Source organism: Caloenas nicobarica, chromosome 27, assembly GCF_036013445.1.
Source record: "Caloenas nicobarica isolate bCalNic1 chromosome 27, bCalNic1.hap1, whole genome shotgun sequence".
NCBI classification, from domain to species: Eukaryota; Metazoa; Chordata; class Aves; order Columbiformes; family Columbidae; genus Caloenas; species Caloenas nicobarica.
In genome coordinates, this window is record NC_088271.1 from 1,405,554 (window position 1) to 1,421,963 (window position 16,410).

Genomic DNA, 16,410 nt, shown 5'->3' on the forward strand with positions numbered 1-16,410 from the left:
GGAGCTGGGGACATCGTCACTCTGGAGTTTTGGGATCTGATCCCCTTGAGTTTGAGGCGGTTGTGTCGCAATTAACTCCTCACCGTTAGCTGAACCTGCATTGCGTAATGTAACTTGGATAAACCCCGTCTGTAGTTGGTTTGTTCAACAGCTCTGTTTGGAGCTTGTTGCCTGCCTAAAGTGACATTTGGGGTGTCTCTGTGTCCCCGCTGTGGCTGTGGTGTCCCTGCTGTCCCCTGGCCCGGGTCTGGCCATCCTGCCTGTTCCTACAGGTCCCTGGAACCGGGCAGCTCCGCTGAGCGTCCCCGACACGAGCGGCTCTGGGTGCTGGCTTTTGCGGCACCCGCCCGCAGCGCTCCCAAACCGGGGACAATGGGGACAGCGGTACGGGGGCCCGTAGGACCAGGAGGGACTGGGACAGCTGGGATGGAGGTTTGGGGGGCACCAAGGGGACTCGGGGCCAGGCGCTAAGCCCGGCCCAGGCCCCGGGGCTTTGCGGAGCCCGGTGCGCCGCCCCGTGCCGTTACGCGGCGGCACCGCCAGGCGGCGCTGCTCGCGCATGCGCGACGCGGGCGTTCGCGCCGTTCCCGCCAGTGCCGCAGCCGCGCGTTCGCGCATGCGCGGGACGGGCCGCGCGGTGACGGCTCCGCCCGCCTCAGCGCCGCCATGTTTACCCGAGAGCGGGGGAGCGGCCGCTCCGCGGTTTTCCACTTGTACCGGTCTACGGTGTGACAACTGCTGGAGAAATAAACACAAAACCTCTCAAATGCAAGAGAAGGACGTGCAGGCTCATTGTCACAGGTTCATGACGTCCCTTTGAGTCGCCTCCTCGCTGCTGCCTCAGCCGCTCCCGAGAGGCAACATTGCCAAAGACACTGCGAACAAGAAATCAGTAGCTGTAAACTGGTTTTATTATTTTTGAAAAAAGGAATGCTTCACTAACAGAAACTTGAAGTGATGTTTGACCAAGAACACGTTTATTACAATAAAAAGAAACCAAACAGACCAGTCGACGTAACATTTGGCCACAACGCGGCAGCAGTCTCGCTTTTTGTGAACACACGTTCGAGGCGACTCCGGTTCATCAAATTCACCGTTGTCATCCGGCATTAAAAAATAATGTATCTATAGGTATAGTACAGCGGGGTCAGTATCGGCGGGTGAAACGCAGCTCGGTCGCTCTGTCCGTCCGTTCCGGGGCAGCGAACACCTGCAAGCCGCCGGGCCCCCCCGCGCTCTGCGTCCCAGCGAAGCCTCCGCGCCTGCAACACACCAGAAAAACTGAAAACTACCCCAAAAGTCAACGTCGCTGGGACTTGGAGACTAGAGGTTTGCTTAGTCTTTTTTCCTACTTGCTAATCCATAATTATGTAGAAGCTTGAAAGCAGCGTTTTTCACAATTGATACAGAAATTTCTGCTTTTAGGTCAACTATTATAAAAACGTAAGCGCTCTGACAAAGCTTCTTACCCCGACATCCCTCCTCGGTTCATCACATGGCCTGGTCCTGACTGACCAGGCATGCTTCTATCACCACCTAATTTAAAAGAAAAAAAAGAAAAAAAAGCCAACTTTATGTTTTCCTATTAAAGAAACACCTTTTCCCCAGAATTTTATTGGCTTTCTCAGTAACGCTGTTAAAGCTCCATGGGAATTTTAACTACTGCTCATTCGGCAGCAGTAATTCATAGAAAAAAACACGATCACACTGGTAAGCAGCAAGTGTACCTTGCCATCTCTCATGATCCCGTCCCATCACTCCTCCAGCCACATTTCCCTGCCATGAACGATCTTGATGCCCCTCTAACTTTCGACCATGATCTCCCCAGTCACGTCCATCTCTTAAAAAAATAAAAGAACATCTTCTAGGTGTGTCCCTTATCTGTTTAGCACCACAGGGTAAAGCCAAACACCGTACCCCATATGCAAGTGTATCAAACGGTTAATCAAGCTGTATCTATAGCCACTGAATCATTGCATTAAAAACTGGTCAGAGAAACAAGAAACGTGCTGAACAGCATCCTTTGCACAATAAAGCTCATCTTCTTCTGATCTACAGAGACATAATTAGTATTGCAATGTACTACTTAAATATGGAACAATTTGTTGACCATGATTCCTTTGTCTGGTGCATTTAGGAAGAACCGAACATTATACACCTAGCGGGACTGGCTGGTTTAAAGAGAAGCTGCTCTGATTCCAGGAGAGTCTCCGTTCCACACAGCCCACTGCTGCGGAGATTTTGATCCTTAAAACCTGACCGCTAGCCACAAACAGGACTTCTGTAGGCATTACCACAGCATCTGGTACAGACTCAATCTCACCTGCAGAAAATAAACTTATTTAGAAGAGACCCAGAGTTAAGAGCTGAGCTAGCTGAGCGGCACGTCGTTACTCACTACAACGCTCTGTTCTCCTGCTGCACAGTGGAGCTACACGTGCGAACTCCTTGGAGAGAGGATTCACACTTGTCCAACTGCTTCCGCTGCCACCTTCAAAGGTTCATGGAATGTTAAAATTTTAAGAACCAACAAATCCCTTCCCTTATTCCATCTGCACTAACCGCGGCTGGGGGGGAATCCCTCTTCCTTCGCTCATTCTTCTGTCAGAGCCGTAGCCGCCCCAACTATCGCGGGAGTGACGGTCGGGGCCTCCGTGGCGTTCGTCTGGGTAATGCTGGAAGGCAAAGGGTAGAGACTCGTGCTAAGAATCAATGCAGGTTTTATTTCAGGATTGAAAAAGTTCCGTTCCTCAAAGGCTGCCTTTCTAGAAGCTGTCAGAAAATAAGACAGTAGCTGTCTCATTTTGTTCTGGTTCCATTGGTGCTGCTGTGTGCAGTTCAGAGTTTTGTTTGGGTTTGTGTTGTTTTGGTGGTTTTCATTGTGGGGGTTTGATTTTTTTTTTTGGGGGGTGGGGTGGGGGGGTGGGTTTTTTTGGCTTGGCGGAGTGCTTTTAAGGCTTCCATTCTGGCCCTACTTCCCACTTCTCTCCAGAAATGAAAGGTTTTGTGTGGTACTGACTTCACGCCTGTCCTTTTACAGTCTTCTGCCTTGCTCCATTATGCCATCAGTTATTTTCTACAAACCATTTTGATAAAGGTCAGAGAAGGGACGCCTTGCCAGCTAAGGATAAGACACTACAGTAACCACCTCTTAATACAGTACAGACACCCAGAAAAATTTTAATTGCCACATACCAGCCTGAAAGACTGCTGTACCGTAGCTCCCACTGCTCGGAGGTTTTCCCCGCCCCAAACTCTAGCAAGCAGGTAGCTTAATAACTTATGTTCTGCACATTTGTGTGCAAAATCATCTGCTCAGTTCAGCAAAAACATCTGCTCAGTTTAAACGTGGTGGTGGTTGCATTTAAGACCTAGGTAGCACAGGCGCTTGTGTTTTTTGCACTTTGGGGTTGGTTTTTTTTGCTTTTTAACTGAAGCTGTTGTTTGGGTATAACCCACCTGCCCATCTCGATCTGGTATTCCTCTTGAACCATCTCTTCTGGAACAAAAAAGAGAAGCAGTAGTTCAGTCACCACAGTAATCATCACTCCAGTGTCTTTATGAAATAACACAGGAGAATTTATCTTTTTTCTTTTATTTATATTATGCTGTAAATCTGATTGCCACTGTCTCTTTAGTGGTAAGATATTGAAATCTTGTTTCATAGCATAGAAAGAGATCAAAGTAACATCGATGACTGTAATACGGGTAAGCAGGGGACCAGTGAGGCAGGTTGGGTACTTGATGGTGCCAGAGGAGAAAATGGAGTGAGCCTACCAGATCAGAAATGAGTTACAAGCAAAGCTAAGCAGTATTTTTTTTCCAAAGATCCTTTGAGACAAAAACAAGAAGTCTCAATAGCACTACACAAAGTATTTTTGCATTCTGTGGAACTAGAAATCTGTTAGCTAGGCTGCAAAGATGAAAGTAAAGGAAGTTTTAAAGCCAAAGGAAATGGCTAAATCTTAGGGATGCATAAACCAGATTTCCATACATCTCGAGAGGAGCTGTAGGATCTCCCTCTGCACCACAGCAGACTATGTTAAGACTCGGCTTATCTTTATGCGGCCTCTTTCCGAGACATCTGTAAATGGTGGAAGCCCAGGATTTGCACGCACATATAAAATTAGACACAAGAAATGCACAAGGGTCATTTTTTCCCACTCTTTTTCTTTTGGCACCCTTCGAGCCATTAGGTAAGCCACAAAAAGACATCTAATTTCCATAACGGTATAGGAAGAAAAGACACCGCCTTGCTGACCTGTCCAAACAATGATCTTGGTATCGGCCGCGATCCCTGTGGTCGAAGTCGTGGAAGCGATCTTGACGACTAAACTCAGAATGATACCTGTCATCCATTGCCATTCGCTTCGCCTCTGGCCAGTACAGGTCATCTCGTCTGCAAAAAAAGGTCACAATTAGTAGTAATCTCTAAGTCTTCCTTTCCTGCTCTCTTAGTATCAAACCTTGTTCAATCCAATCATCCAAACAATTGGTTTTGATTTATAATTCAAAGCTCTTGTGTGTTAGGCAGGCATTGCAGTTCAGTTTCACAGGAAACCAGGTGTATCAACACTATACAAAAAGCTTAGTCTCAACATGTGCTGACGTGAGAAGAGAATGAGTATCTGTTCCTGACAGCAATCCTGCTTTGGAGTTGATACGCAGAGTTTCTACTCTCAGTCCGCTCCTCTTTGGGAACCAAGAATTTTAAACCTGCCGTAATAAAGTTGTGCTTACAGGTACACAAGTATGACATTTGCTTTTTCTCAAGATCGATATTAAAGTGATAAAAGCAACATGTAAATACTCTTTCAGTTGTGAGCTCCCCAACTGCTTTAGCCAGAGTACTCACAATTTACATGTGCTGTTTGTAACTGGATGTGGCCGAAGGGTTTGGAATCTCATCGTGGTTGTTACCTGCTGTCAGGATCATAGGGCCTCCTCATGGCCGATCGCCGCTCCTGCTCGTAGCGCAGCTGCTCCTGCTGCCGCCGCAGCTCTTCCCTCTCGCGCTGGATCCGCTCTTGCTCTCGCCGCCTTTCTTGCTCAATGTGCATTCGCTCTCTCTCCAGCCTCTCCCTCTCCAAGCGCTCTCTGTCAAGACGCTGCCTTTGAAATTCCAGTCGTTCTCGCTCCCTCTGGAGCCTCTGCCTTTCGTCCCGCTCGTGAATGGCCTGAAGACGTTGTTCTCGTTCTCGCCGCTCTCTCTCTCTAATTGAAAAACAGGTATTTCCTTTTCAACCGAGACTCTTAAGTCTAAGCTTAATTGCTTCTTTGTTTTGGGTGGGGTTTGTTTGTCCCCCCCCCTGTTTTTTAAGTTTCTATGTTCTTTCCACTACTTAAGTGTGAACGATCTCTTCTCAACTAAATCACACCTACTCTAAGTTGTGAAAAAGCTTTTATAGAGGACAGCAGGTCCTAAGACAGAAAGGATTTACAAACTTCCAGGGAAAAATCAAGTTCTGGAAATTCAGATCTGATCCAGTGAAACGCAAGACCTGAAAGCACCTACAAAAGCTGTTATTCAACAAGCCTCATAAGAAGCACAGGCTTGGAGAAAATTGATTTCAGTAGTAAAAACATTCATAGATTTGCATTATGTCTGTTCTATCAATAGATTTGTATCAGATTGATCTGAGATACTAACGCTGGAGGGCCAGCATGACACTACTTTGCAGTCTGTTCAAAACACAGATAATAGTAATAAATTACATTCAAAGTTTAGAGCAAAACCAGGAAAACTCACCGGCGTCTTTCCGTTTCCCTGATTTCTCGCTCCCTCTGTCTCTGACGTTCACGTTCTCGCTGCTCTTTGATTTTATCAAATGATAAAATATCTTGTTTTTCTTTGCTCTCAGACTTCCGATCCTGGCTTTTTGTACTCTGTGTTAAATCAAAACAATACGTTAGCTGAACACTGCGCATTTTGAGCTGAAATTCCTAGGCCTACCTTATGCCAACCTGAACAAAACAGACTACAGAGGTAAATAATGTTAGAATTCCGTGGAAAAGTAGGTTGGGGAAAAGTACCCTAAATTTGGCAAGAGCTTGTAAAGAGTTTAAATATATAAAATATAGGGGCACACGAACTGGCTCACACCGGTGGCAAACGATACACCACTGCAAAGGTCACCACACTCCACGGCAGGGAAACACATCATGTTAACACCACTTTCGAATTACAACTCTACTTCTTCAACTAGGGCAGCAGCGACAAAAGCTATAAAGAAGGTGACGCATAAACATTTACCTTTGCAGCATCATTAACACCCTAATGCTTTCTGAAAAGTGATAAAAGGGTAACTGTTCCCAATATGCAAGGCAAAAAAACCCTTCAGCTACATGCATATAAAGCTATTTGACATCTATTTTATTACAGAAAGGCTTCTCTGAAAATTGTACTTACCCTCTCCTTTGATGTAGAGGTTTTCACACTAATAACTGGTTCTCCTTTAGATTTATCCATTACCACTGTCCTTTCAGTTCCTCGACTTGCTAGAAAACAAAATACATCTGAGCATAAATAATATGCAAGACATTCAAACATTCCTGTGAGACTTAGAACTGTCAAGATACTAAGCAGTAAAATGTTATTTTGTTGAGGCTTTAAACTTATGGAAGAATACATTGACGGTTTAACTAGCTTGTCAAGATTTAGCCGAGTTGGGCATGAGGGCAGTAGAGTGATCATAAAACTATGTGAGTGTTTTCTGGCAGGGATGACAGTTAAAAGACAGCAAATTTAATGTCATTCTTCTGTCTGCAAAATGCACCCTTTGCCACAGTTTAAAAACCAAACCAAACCAAACAGTATCCTTGAAAACACTTCTGAAAGGCAGCTACAAGTACCTGATTTGTTTGCCCTGGATCTATCAGAGGATCCGGCCTTTTGTTCATCTTTCTCTTTTCCTTCTTTTTCGTCTTTTCCATCTTTTTCTGATTTCTTAACATCATCTTTTTTGTCGGTCTTCTCCTCCTTCTTAGTACCAACAGACCTAGAGGTAAACTTTGCTTTAATAGAGAACCTGACAAAAAGTGCTATATAACCACTCTGGTCAGGCCAACTATGCCAAAAAATAAGAAAAAAGAAAAACCAACAACACTCAACACAAAAACACTCAAAAAAATACTAACCATGCAAACAGTCCATCAAAACGACAGACTAAATCCTGGAAATATTTGTTAGTTCAAAGAGCAGGCTAAGCCAGTGTCAGATCAGAGGACAAACTACTCTGATCAAAATAATGGTTTATCTAGAAACAAGTTGATTTGGTGTCTCCTGATATACCAGACAAGTTTTGATACTAAACACTGACGAACTCTCTATTTCTGAAGAGTGGGTCAATTAAGATGCACTTACTGCAAATGTCATTTTTCCAAGTATTACTCCTATTTCAGATGCAGTATAAAGCAGTGAATTGAGATTACAATTACTGTTCACTTTGGTCACATATGCATTTTAAACATCGAAAAAAATACAAAAACCACTTTACTTCTCCAATTTGGATTCTGCAGAATGATGCCTGTCTTTTTCCTTCCTTGTTTCACCTTCCTTTTTGTCTGATGGCTTTTTCCCGGCTGGTTCATTTTTTGCCTAGAATTTTAACCAGAAATATTTTTATAATAAGAGACAAGACATCAAGCTTGCACAGTTCTATTTTCATTACACTGTCGTAAAACAGCTGCCACTTACCTTTTCTACAGAAATCATTTTTCCATGCAGCTCTGTCCTGTGGAGGTGATTAATACACTTAGTGGCTTCTTCAGATGTCGACATGGTAACAAAGCCGTAACAGCGAGCACCAGGGCTGCGAGCGTTCGTCACCACTTTTGCACCAACCACCTTCGGGGAAAAAAAATTATTTTGTGTTTGCTAGCACTGAAGAACAGATGGAAAACTGCCCTCAAAGATGAGATTTCTCAAATGGATACCCCTTGAAATGGAACCGTTTAAAACTGGACACCCAAGACGTACCATTGGACTGTAGCACACTAGAGGAGAACCCACCGGTCTCTCCTGTCGAGAACTGCCTCATTTTTACAGATACCTGCCCAGAGATTCTCTGAATCCTGGATTTCTATCCACTCCCTTGCCTTTCCATTTCAGACAACCTTCTTTATGAAGTATGCTGCTTTCAGATACAGTTTCAAAAGAACAAAACAAAGCTATGTGCTTAGCCTACCCAGTTATTCATTAGGAAAAATAAGAGCTAAATTTAAGGTCATCCTTTTCAATTAATAAAATGCTTAATTAATTTACACACCCACTCCGTACCTTTCCATACTTGCTGAAAAGATTCTTCAAGTCTGTAGCTCTAGTAGAGGAAGAGAGTCCACTAACCCACAAATTCCTGCCAGAGCCACCACCCGCACGGCCTAAGGAACAAAAACGCCAAACATATAAGACTGTGTAACACAAGACTGCAACAGGGAAAAAGTAATTGCCCTAGAAACCCCACTGGCTTTTCTTCATAAACCTTTGCAAATGCAATTTTACTTCTACCTCTTCCAATCAATCTTAAAATCAAGACACATCACAGCCAACTTCTGAACTCCGTGCCTGATGTGCATTTGAACAGTCTTAATGAGTTCTGATCTAAATCTTGTATTCCTATACTTCAGCCACTTTTATGAGAATTAAAAAGTATTACATGTTCATTCACTAGAGACTTAAAAAACCCCAACTTTGTCAGTTAATAAGGTTACAGAAGTTACATAAACTGAAATTTACAATTCCTGCTTTGAAGGTTTGTTACAACTGCATTGAGGGTTGACAGAATTAACAGGCCAAACCAGAACTGCCACACAGAGCATAAACCTATAGATTTAGGCATCTGTTAAGATTTTTCAGACAAATCCTGGTCTTGTCAGTACCCATCACCATTCACAAAGCTAGTGGGACTCCAACACAGCTATTAGAGTGAAAAATACGCATGCTTAGCGAATTAACAGGACACAAATAATGAGCAAAGCAAGAAAGGCAAGTAAAAAAGCGAGCGGAACTATTACTCCATTTGCTCCTTTGAATGCTCACTTACTATAATTGACTCACAAATAATGGTTAAATTGGACCCCGTAACATTTTTTTCCAAGTCATTTGTATTTATTTTTAATAAACATACCTTTGTCATCTTTTGAGATTATCTTTGTATCTCTGTCCTCCTCAACAGGGCTAAAGACAAAACACCACATTACTCAGCCGACCATATGCAAAAAGAACGTTAATTCTAGATTTTGCACTAAAATTGGATACCTACCAGTAAATTAGTTCTGAAATAAACACTGTCTTTCCAAATTTATAGAAGAGTGACAGGAAATATGGGATTTGTATCCTTACATAGAAAATTCTGTTTTGTGGATGACAGAAATAAGAGTAATTTAAGGAAACAACCTTTGAAGGTTGAGGAAGGAAGGAAATCAAACCCTCTGTCTTTAGAAAAAAATATCTGCACATGAAGAAATAAAACAGACTCTTTAGGAATAGGCTACAATTTCATCAGTCTCGGTGGCCAATTGAAGGAAACCGCTTATGCGCATCACTTAACGACCAATGAAAAAAGATAGCATCTGGTCTAGAACGGAGAAAAAACAAACCTCTTTTTCTGATCACCGCCCTCACTGGCTGAGGACTCTTTAGTAGCAGGGGATTCCTCAGAATTAGCTTTGTCTTCTGTTTTCTTGACATCTTCTTTGCCTTCTTGGCCTTCGGGACCTGCGCCTTTTGCCGCTGTTCCCCCACTAGAGGCTTCCAGGCCTTGGGAGCATTTGCTACTCTGATCGCTTGGGGTCTCTACCACTAAAGAGCCACAGTCCGGTTTCTCTTCCTCTAGCGTCTGTTCACTTGTCTCCCCTTTCGCTACAACTAAACGCTTTGCTTCCTTCCTTGCCAAAGCTTGTGCCGATTTGCTGTCCAAATCTAAAGCATCTTCCTCCACCTGAGCGGCAGCAAGAGCGTCCTCTTCCTCCGCCAGCCTCTTGCCTGGCACCGCGTTACTTGCTTCCTGCGCATGTGGCCGCTCCGCTTCGGAAGTTTCTTCGTTAAGTACTTCAGATTTACAAGTTTCCCCCAAAATGTCGAGTATTTTCTCATTTTCTACGGATTTAACAGGAATAGAATGGCACAAGATTTAATCACCAGGGAAATACAGCAATCACAAATGTGGAACTGGCATGGCTGCCACACTAACACCAAGAGAACTTCTAAGCTACACAGAGATTGGAAAACCCTAAGTGTACACAGTGTGCAAAGTACCGCGCTACCTGCTGTCTCACAAACTACCAAACCAGCCCTACAGTGTTAACAGGGAAGAAAAATGCCCCCAGATTTAACAAAAACCTTCTGGCTGTTCCTGGATATTCTTCACCAAACGGTTCAGCTCTGTTTCTTCTCTAGTTAGCTTCCAGAGTCCGAGACGCTTAACTGAACGTATCAAGGCACTGAGGGTTCAATTTTTAAATTTCTGTGAAATCCTTTTAGAGCAGACAGTCCAACATGAGAACTGGGCATCTTCTGATGGTGCATGAGAGTGTTTGCAGTCCAGAAAGCGAATAGGATCTGTCGAAAATTCCTGGGATGACAGTGAATTCCTTCTTCTGTATCCAGTCACTCTTTAACTTGTGTTCTGTGCCAGAGCTTTTTATTACCTACGCTCCTCTACTTATATCCATAGAACTACAGTACTGTGTGATATCACAAGATCTGTTTTCAGAACCTTTACATCTTTAAGGATCATTCTTTAACTCTGCTGTAGGTAATAGTTCTACAGAACCATTTCATCACATGAAAGACATGTTTTCAAAAAGCACTTATTCACAGATCTGGTGATATGACTGGGTTTCCAATCTCTATGACCCTGCATGACCTGGATTGTCCACCATAATAATGTACACTACAGTAATGCATTAAAAAAAAAAAAAAAAACAAGAAAAAAAAACAAAAAGAAAAACCACACCAAAAAACCCACAGGGGAACAGAAAGAATTAAATGAAGAATGAAACTGCTTCAACGCTCAGGATTTTTTTTCCATTTAGATAAAACCAACCAAACAAAATAAAGCCCACCACAGTACCTGGCTCCAAAGGTAACTCTTCAAGATCCTGCAACAAGAAAGATTTTTAAAAGGAGAAATGTCACTATTTCTTAAGAAGTCATGATGTTATTCTGAATGATACCTCTCACCCCCGAGACAGGAGGGAATTAATATAACTTAGCCTACTTCAGCCTTGAAAATGTTGAATTTGAAATAAATTTCTCACAAGGAGGTTTAACGTTACTTTTTAACATCTTCAAGTTTTAAAAAATTGTAAAAACTTCAATATTTCTCAAATTCAAACACCCACTGAACACACAGTACACATTTGCATGGGTAAATAACCAACAAATGTAAAGAGTGTAGTGCAAAGTCCATCTTTGTGTTCCCCTCCTCCAGAGTCTCCTTTTTTCTGCAAACAGGATGGACAGAAACACCAGGTCCACCTGGAGCTACAAGTCCTGAACCCGCCACGAGTGACCTGGAAACAGGCGAGTGTTTCAGGAACGGAGCAGTTCCAGCTCTCTTGTCAATACGGGGTAGGTGCACTTTTAATGGGAGTTAAATAAGGCACCGAGTTGGCTTATATAACAGATAAAAAGAATCAAATTTACCACCCAAACTCAGTATGATATATACATCCTATGTATATGACCTCAGAGATAGATCTAGATCTTTGTCCACATGATTAAATTCAAGAGGCATTACTTCTTGTTCTTTGCAGAATAAGAATGCACCCACTGGCTACTACCTGTACATATACTGGTTTAGTGTACAGTTTATATAGCATTTATTATGCCTTTTTGTTTGTAAAGAAAAATTGGTTACCACCTACCTTTATTATGGTTACATCAGATGAAGAAGCATCTACATTGTTTCCAACATCTTCGACCTCTACCTTTAAAAAGTAAAAGGAAGACACTGTCACCTATCACAGAATGCTATTGTGAATGAAACCTGAATGAGAAATGGAATATTTTATTTTCACTGACAACTGACATTAAGCAAACATATCTAGCATCCAAAACAACCAATAAGGGTAAAACCTGACCAATGCACCTCAAGTCTCTTCCCGATCCCCATCGCCTGAATAAGCTTTTGCGTTACCTCTCCAATAAGTTTGTCAGCTCACAAAAATCTTTTAAAGATGGGTATTCCAAAGCAAACATTTTCTTAATTTTTCCTCTCTTATCTGCAGCAAAAACATAGAGCCAAAAAGTGTTGATAACCATTTTCTTTACTGATAAAAAATACTGCAGGAGCTGACCCGGACTCCACTAATTTAGTCACTGAAAAAACCTACTTTCTGAGTACTTCTATTTGACTTTGGGGAAAAAAAATTATCTTGTAGCCCAGACAGCAATGCCACACACACAGTGCAACAGCCAAACATGGAAAGCCAACAGAAAAATGCTTTTGACAACAGAGCAACTGCGAGACTCCCTCTTAACAGAAAAATCATTTAGAATATAGTTCCCAGAACGCTGCTGTTCAGCTGAAGAGAAATAAAGAAGGTTACAGCATTTGTAAGCTTTATATGTCCTCCTAAATAAAGATATGAAAATGGGAATGTAAACATAAGGGGAAGGAGAGAGTTCAAAGCACTATTAAAATGAACACTTTATGGATTACTATTAATTCGTACAGTCATACGTGTACAAACAACATCTAAGCATTTTAAAATCAAGAATGCTATTTCCACAAATATGTAAAAGAAGAAAAAGCAATAACCATGAGAACTGGTAGAGCCCCAAATTGTTTCAAATACTCTTTAGCTACTGGTTTGCTATTTAATTAATTTAAAAAAAAAAAAAAAAAGGAAAAAAGAATCTGATTCCACACACATAAGAGATGCATACCATCACTACTGGTATTTCTCTTGGTTCTTCTTTAATTTCTGAAAATTGTGGGGATGCCTCCAAGTTACCTACAGCATATTCTGTAGGCTGATCGGGAAGTTCTTTCACTGCTGCACCAGCATTTTCTTTACTATCAGACAGTGAGTCAAGAATATTATCAGCATTGTAATCCTCTCCGCAATCTACTGCATTGCCATTATCTATTTCAGCTTCATCTAACACACTAATATCCATCATGTCAATATCCTGCAAGTTATCCAAACTTGCTTCAATATCCTCCTGTAAAAAGAAAAAAAGTATATATAATAGTCATTGTAACTGGAAAGCAGTGCTACCATTACTTCGCTTCAAACGCAGCCGTACATACCTGTCCATCTCCCGAATCCTCTTCCAGGCCATTATCTTCTCCTCCCTCTTCGTCTGCTCTACGTCCTGGCAACATTATCATCATTAGAATGAAAAGAAAGTAACAACATGCATCCTTCAAGTTTGTTTTTATTTTTTTCTTCCGTCAGAGCTGGTATTCCATCCAATTTAGTTATCTGCTTTTTCTGTATTTTCCACATATACCTCCTAGTTCAGTAACTGACAAACATCCCACAGTTCAAGGTCTGTCACGAGTTCCAGAAGCACCACCATGCCCTCCCCAGAACATCTGGCTCAGCTAAGATTGCAGTAATATAGTAATTTATTATCTCCACCTTGCACTTCTTTACAGACATTTAATACAAGGAAAAAGAAAAAAAGCAATCCAATTAATAATCCAACACAAACAATCAAAAGCCCACACTCTATGTGTCAGCATCACTGCAGTGCTGTTCACCAACTGGACACGTATTGGTGTCAGTACCAAACAGTAAGTCCTCAAACTCGGAGCCATTTCATCTTTTATGAATGTTATTTTCCTCAAAAACCACAAGCACATTACAACAAAAAAAAAAAAAAAAAAAGGGAAAGGGGCTTCAGAGCCAAGAGGAACATCTCATCTACTTCCAATCCAATACTAAAAGTGCTGTAACACTCATTAAGTGTTTTTCTGAGACTTGAAAATGAATGTGATTACCAAACATGTCCCTGCTTTTACCCACAGTTGTGACATTTGTTCTCTTTCCAGTTAAGAATTCACATTTTAGTGTACAAGCAAATATAGCATCGTTCCAAATTGGACGCAGCCACAAAAATCTGTGTCAAACAGAGTAGTTGGCAAAACATTTGAGCTTCATCTCACAAATTTAAATTGTGTATAAATCAAAACTAACAATTTAATTAAAAACTTTAATCTATTCTGCTCAGTTCTAATACAGAAGTTTCAACATTATTTGATTACAAAATAAGATCAAATCGTGCTAATTAACTCATTTTAGAAAAAAGCAATTTTCTTTTTTAAATCCTTAGGATTATGTAAGACTGCCTCACTATTAGAAAAATAATGCATAGAGAAAGCCTTAAAAACATATCCAATTTCAGACACTGACTAAATGACTGGTAAGTTTAATACCATACCACTCATCCCTAGAATCTTGAGTACAAATCTGGGGAAGAAGACCAGTCACAAACGGCACTAAAGGTCAGAACCAAGGAACAGAAGACTCAACTGGGCTTAATTTCTTCCAGAGAACTAGTTTTACCCCAACCTGGCTCAGGCAAGAAATAGGTATAGCTTTGGGACTGCAAAACATTCACCGGCAGTGCCAAAATTAAAATAAGTACTTTTCCAAAAGCAAACTTCAGGAAAAAAAAAAATATTAGCAAGGTTCCATTTTGTGGGTAAAAACTGCTAGAAAACTCAGAGGGGATGGGGCGGAGAACCTCTCTAACTGCCCTGTACCTTTGCTGCTGCTTCTTTTTGGTGTTTTCTTCATGATATTTTCTGAAACCACTGGAATTTCATCAGGATTCCCCCCTTCCTCCTCAATAGCCTATTAAGGGGAAAAAAGAAGAGATCAAGACAGACATAAAAGTTCCATCTGCACATTTCTGTTGAGTTTAAGAGCTGGACATCAAGAGCGGAAAAAATACCAAACCAAGAATCTAAGTGCTTTGTATTAGACACCAGCAACCTGGATACACAAACCAAAGATCAAAGCAACAAGCATGCGCGAAACTGTAACGTGTTGGTGTAAAATTTCTTGAAAGTGGTCACCGGCTTTACCTACACGCAAAAAAGTCAATCCTCCAGCATTTGCAGCAGTGCACAGATACCCGAGGTGCAGCGATAGGGTAAGAACCTCGGCTCTAGGAGACAAGCATCAGTTCAATGGGGGTAGTTTGCATGCCGCTAACATAAAATCATCCTGCTGAAGATGCGGTGTACAGGCTAGAAACTAGAAAGGCGGGTGAAAAATAAACACGCAGCAAAAAGCCGAGGAGACGACAGAGAACCGTAAATCCAGGAGCTCAGGGCACGGCAGAAACCCCAGTGGTGCCAAATGCCCCGTGCTGTGCAGCTCCAGGAGCGCCGGTGAAATGAAGAAATAAACTCAACAGCAGAGTCAATGATACTGTCAAGCAGCATTCTTTAGTTTATCAGTGCTGGGGAGCTCTGGGGACCATCCTCCATCAGTGCTCCAAAGACTAGATGCTCTTGCGTTGCTTATATTCACATAATTAGTATGTATGCATTACAATTTTTGAAAATTTTGACACACTAAGAAATAATTCATGGTGTTAGTTGTAATTCTTTAGTTTCTTGCTTACATCTATTAATTATTAGTTAAATATAAACTAAGCACTCTGCTTCTAAACAATGTTTTACTTAATCTTCTGTCCCCCTCTTGTCGTGCAGAAGGATCTAAAACTTGCAAAATATCCCCTCGTTTTGCAGGTGGTCAGAAAGCACTTGGCTAATGACGGGTACGTCTGTTATAACTTCATCACAGCATTTCGCAGCTTCTCTTCAGCGAGAGGGGCTCAGTGCGCTGCGGGGGGCGGGACACCCCAGCGCTCCTACCCGAGCCCGGCGGCTCAGGGTGAGCCTGGGACGGCCGAGGAGGCAGGGGGGGCCCACGGAACCAGGCCTGAGGCCGGCGGGGCCCGCGGAACCAGCCCCGCTCCCCGCGGCCCCTCAGCCCCGCGGCGCCATTTTCCTCACAGCGCCGGCGGGAGCGGCCGCGCACGCGCCGGCTACGCCCCCCCCGCCCGCTCACCTTCCGGAGCCGCTGCAGGAGGACGCTCTTGTTCCCACCGCTGTCCAAGCTGCGGCGCTTGAGCTCAGCCCTCAGGTCTATGACGCGCAGCTCGCTCAACCGCCGCCGGTTCTCAGGCTCCGAGCCGGGGAGTCCAGACCCACCTAGGGACGGGGATTCTCCCTGCCCGGCCGCTGACTGGCTGTCCGCCATGAGGCCGTCGTTTCGGCTCGCACGCGCGGAGCGAGGCGGGATGAAAACAACGGCGGGAAGCCGCGGCTGCGGCACAAAATGGTGGCAAAACCGAAACGCGGGGAAGAGCAAGCGGGAGGGGAGGGAAGCAGACGCAGCCCGCACACGCGCCCACCGAGCGGCCCGAGCGACATGCGCACG

At 43.0% G+C, this 16,410-nt stretch overlaps 1 protein-coding gene across 7 annotated transcripts; it reads right to left on the bottom strand.

Annotated features, from left to right (window-relative positions):
* Positions 1–949: 949 nt before the first annotated feature.
* Positions 950–16,322, bottom strand: SAFB (scaffold attachment factor B). 7 transcript variants are annotated; one of them, XM_065652221.1, is made up of 21 exons: positions 16,039–16,322; positions 14,721–14,811; positions 13,260–13,324; positions 12,893–13,171; positions 11,869–11,931; positions 11,073–11,100; positions 9,598–10,096; positions 9,126–9,175; positions 8,279–8,379; positions 7,697–7,846; positions 7,497–7,597; positions 6,853–6,998; positions 6,410–6,498; positions 5,750–5,886; positions 4,921–5,214; positions 4,262–4,399; positions 3,460–3,499; positions 2,563–2,675; positions 1,728–1,840; positions 1,470–1,536; positions 950–1,262 (listed from the first exon to the last, which is right to left on the bottom strand). In XM_065652221.1, exons 1-21 carry the CDS (start codon positions 16,228–16,230, stop codon positions 1,148–1,150), a joined length of 2,871 nt encoding a protein of 956 aa, XP_065508293.1. In that variant the 5' UTR covers positions 16,231–16,322; the 3' UTR covers positions 950–1,147. The 7 variants fall into 7 exon arrangements, 6 of the variants coding, with proteins under 6 accessions (XP_065508293.1, XP_065508298.1, XP_065508299.1 ...); XM_065652226.1 differs by lacking the exon at positions 16,039–16,322 and adding an exon at positions 15,648–15,963; XM_065652227.1 differs by lacking the exon at positions 12,893–13,171.
* Positions 16,323–16,410: the final 88 nt, after the last annotated feature.

What these genes read in the sequence shown, in the direction of transcription:
- SAFB (XM_065652221.1), bottom strand. Translation starts at nt 16,230, where the DNA reads ATGGCGGACAGCCAGTCAGCGGCCGGGCAGGGAGAATCCCCGTCCCTA. An exon ending in CCTCTACATCAAAGGAGAGG is followed by an intron (nt 5,887 to 6,409) that starts GTAAGTACAATT and finishes GATTTAACACAG; the next exon opens with AGTACAAAAAGCCAGGATCG. An exon ending in GGATCATGAGAGATGGCAAG is followed by an intron (nt 1,537 to 1,727) that starts GTACACTTGCTG and finishes CTTTTAAATTAG; the next exon opens with GTGGTGATAGAAGCATGCCT.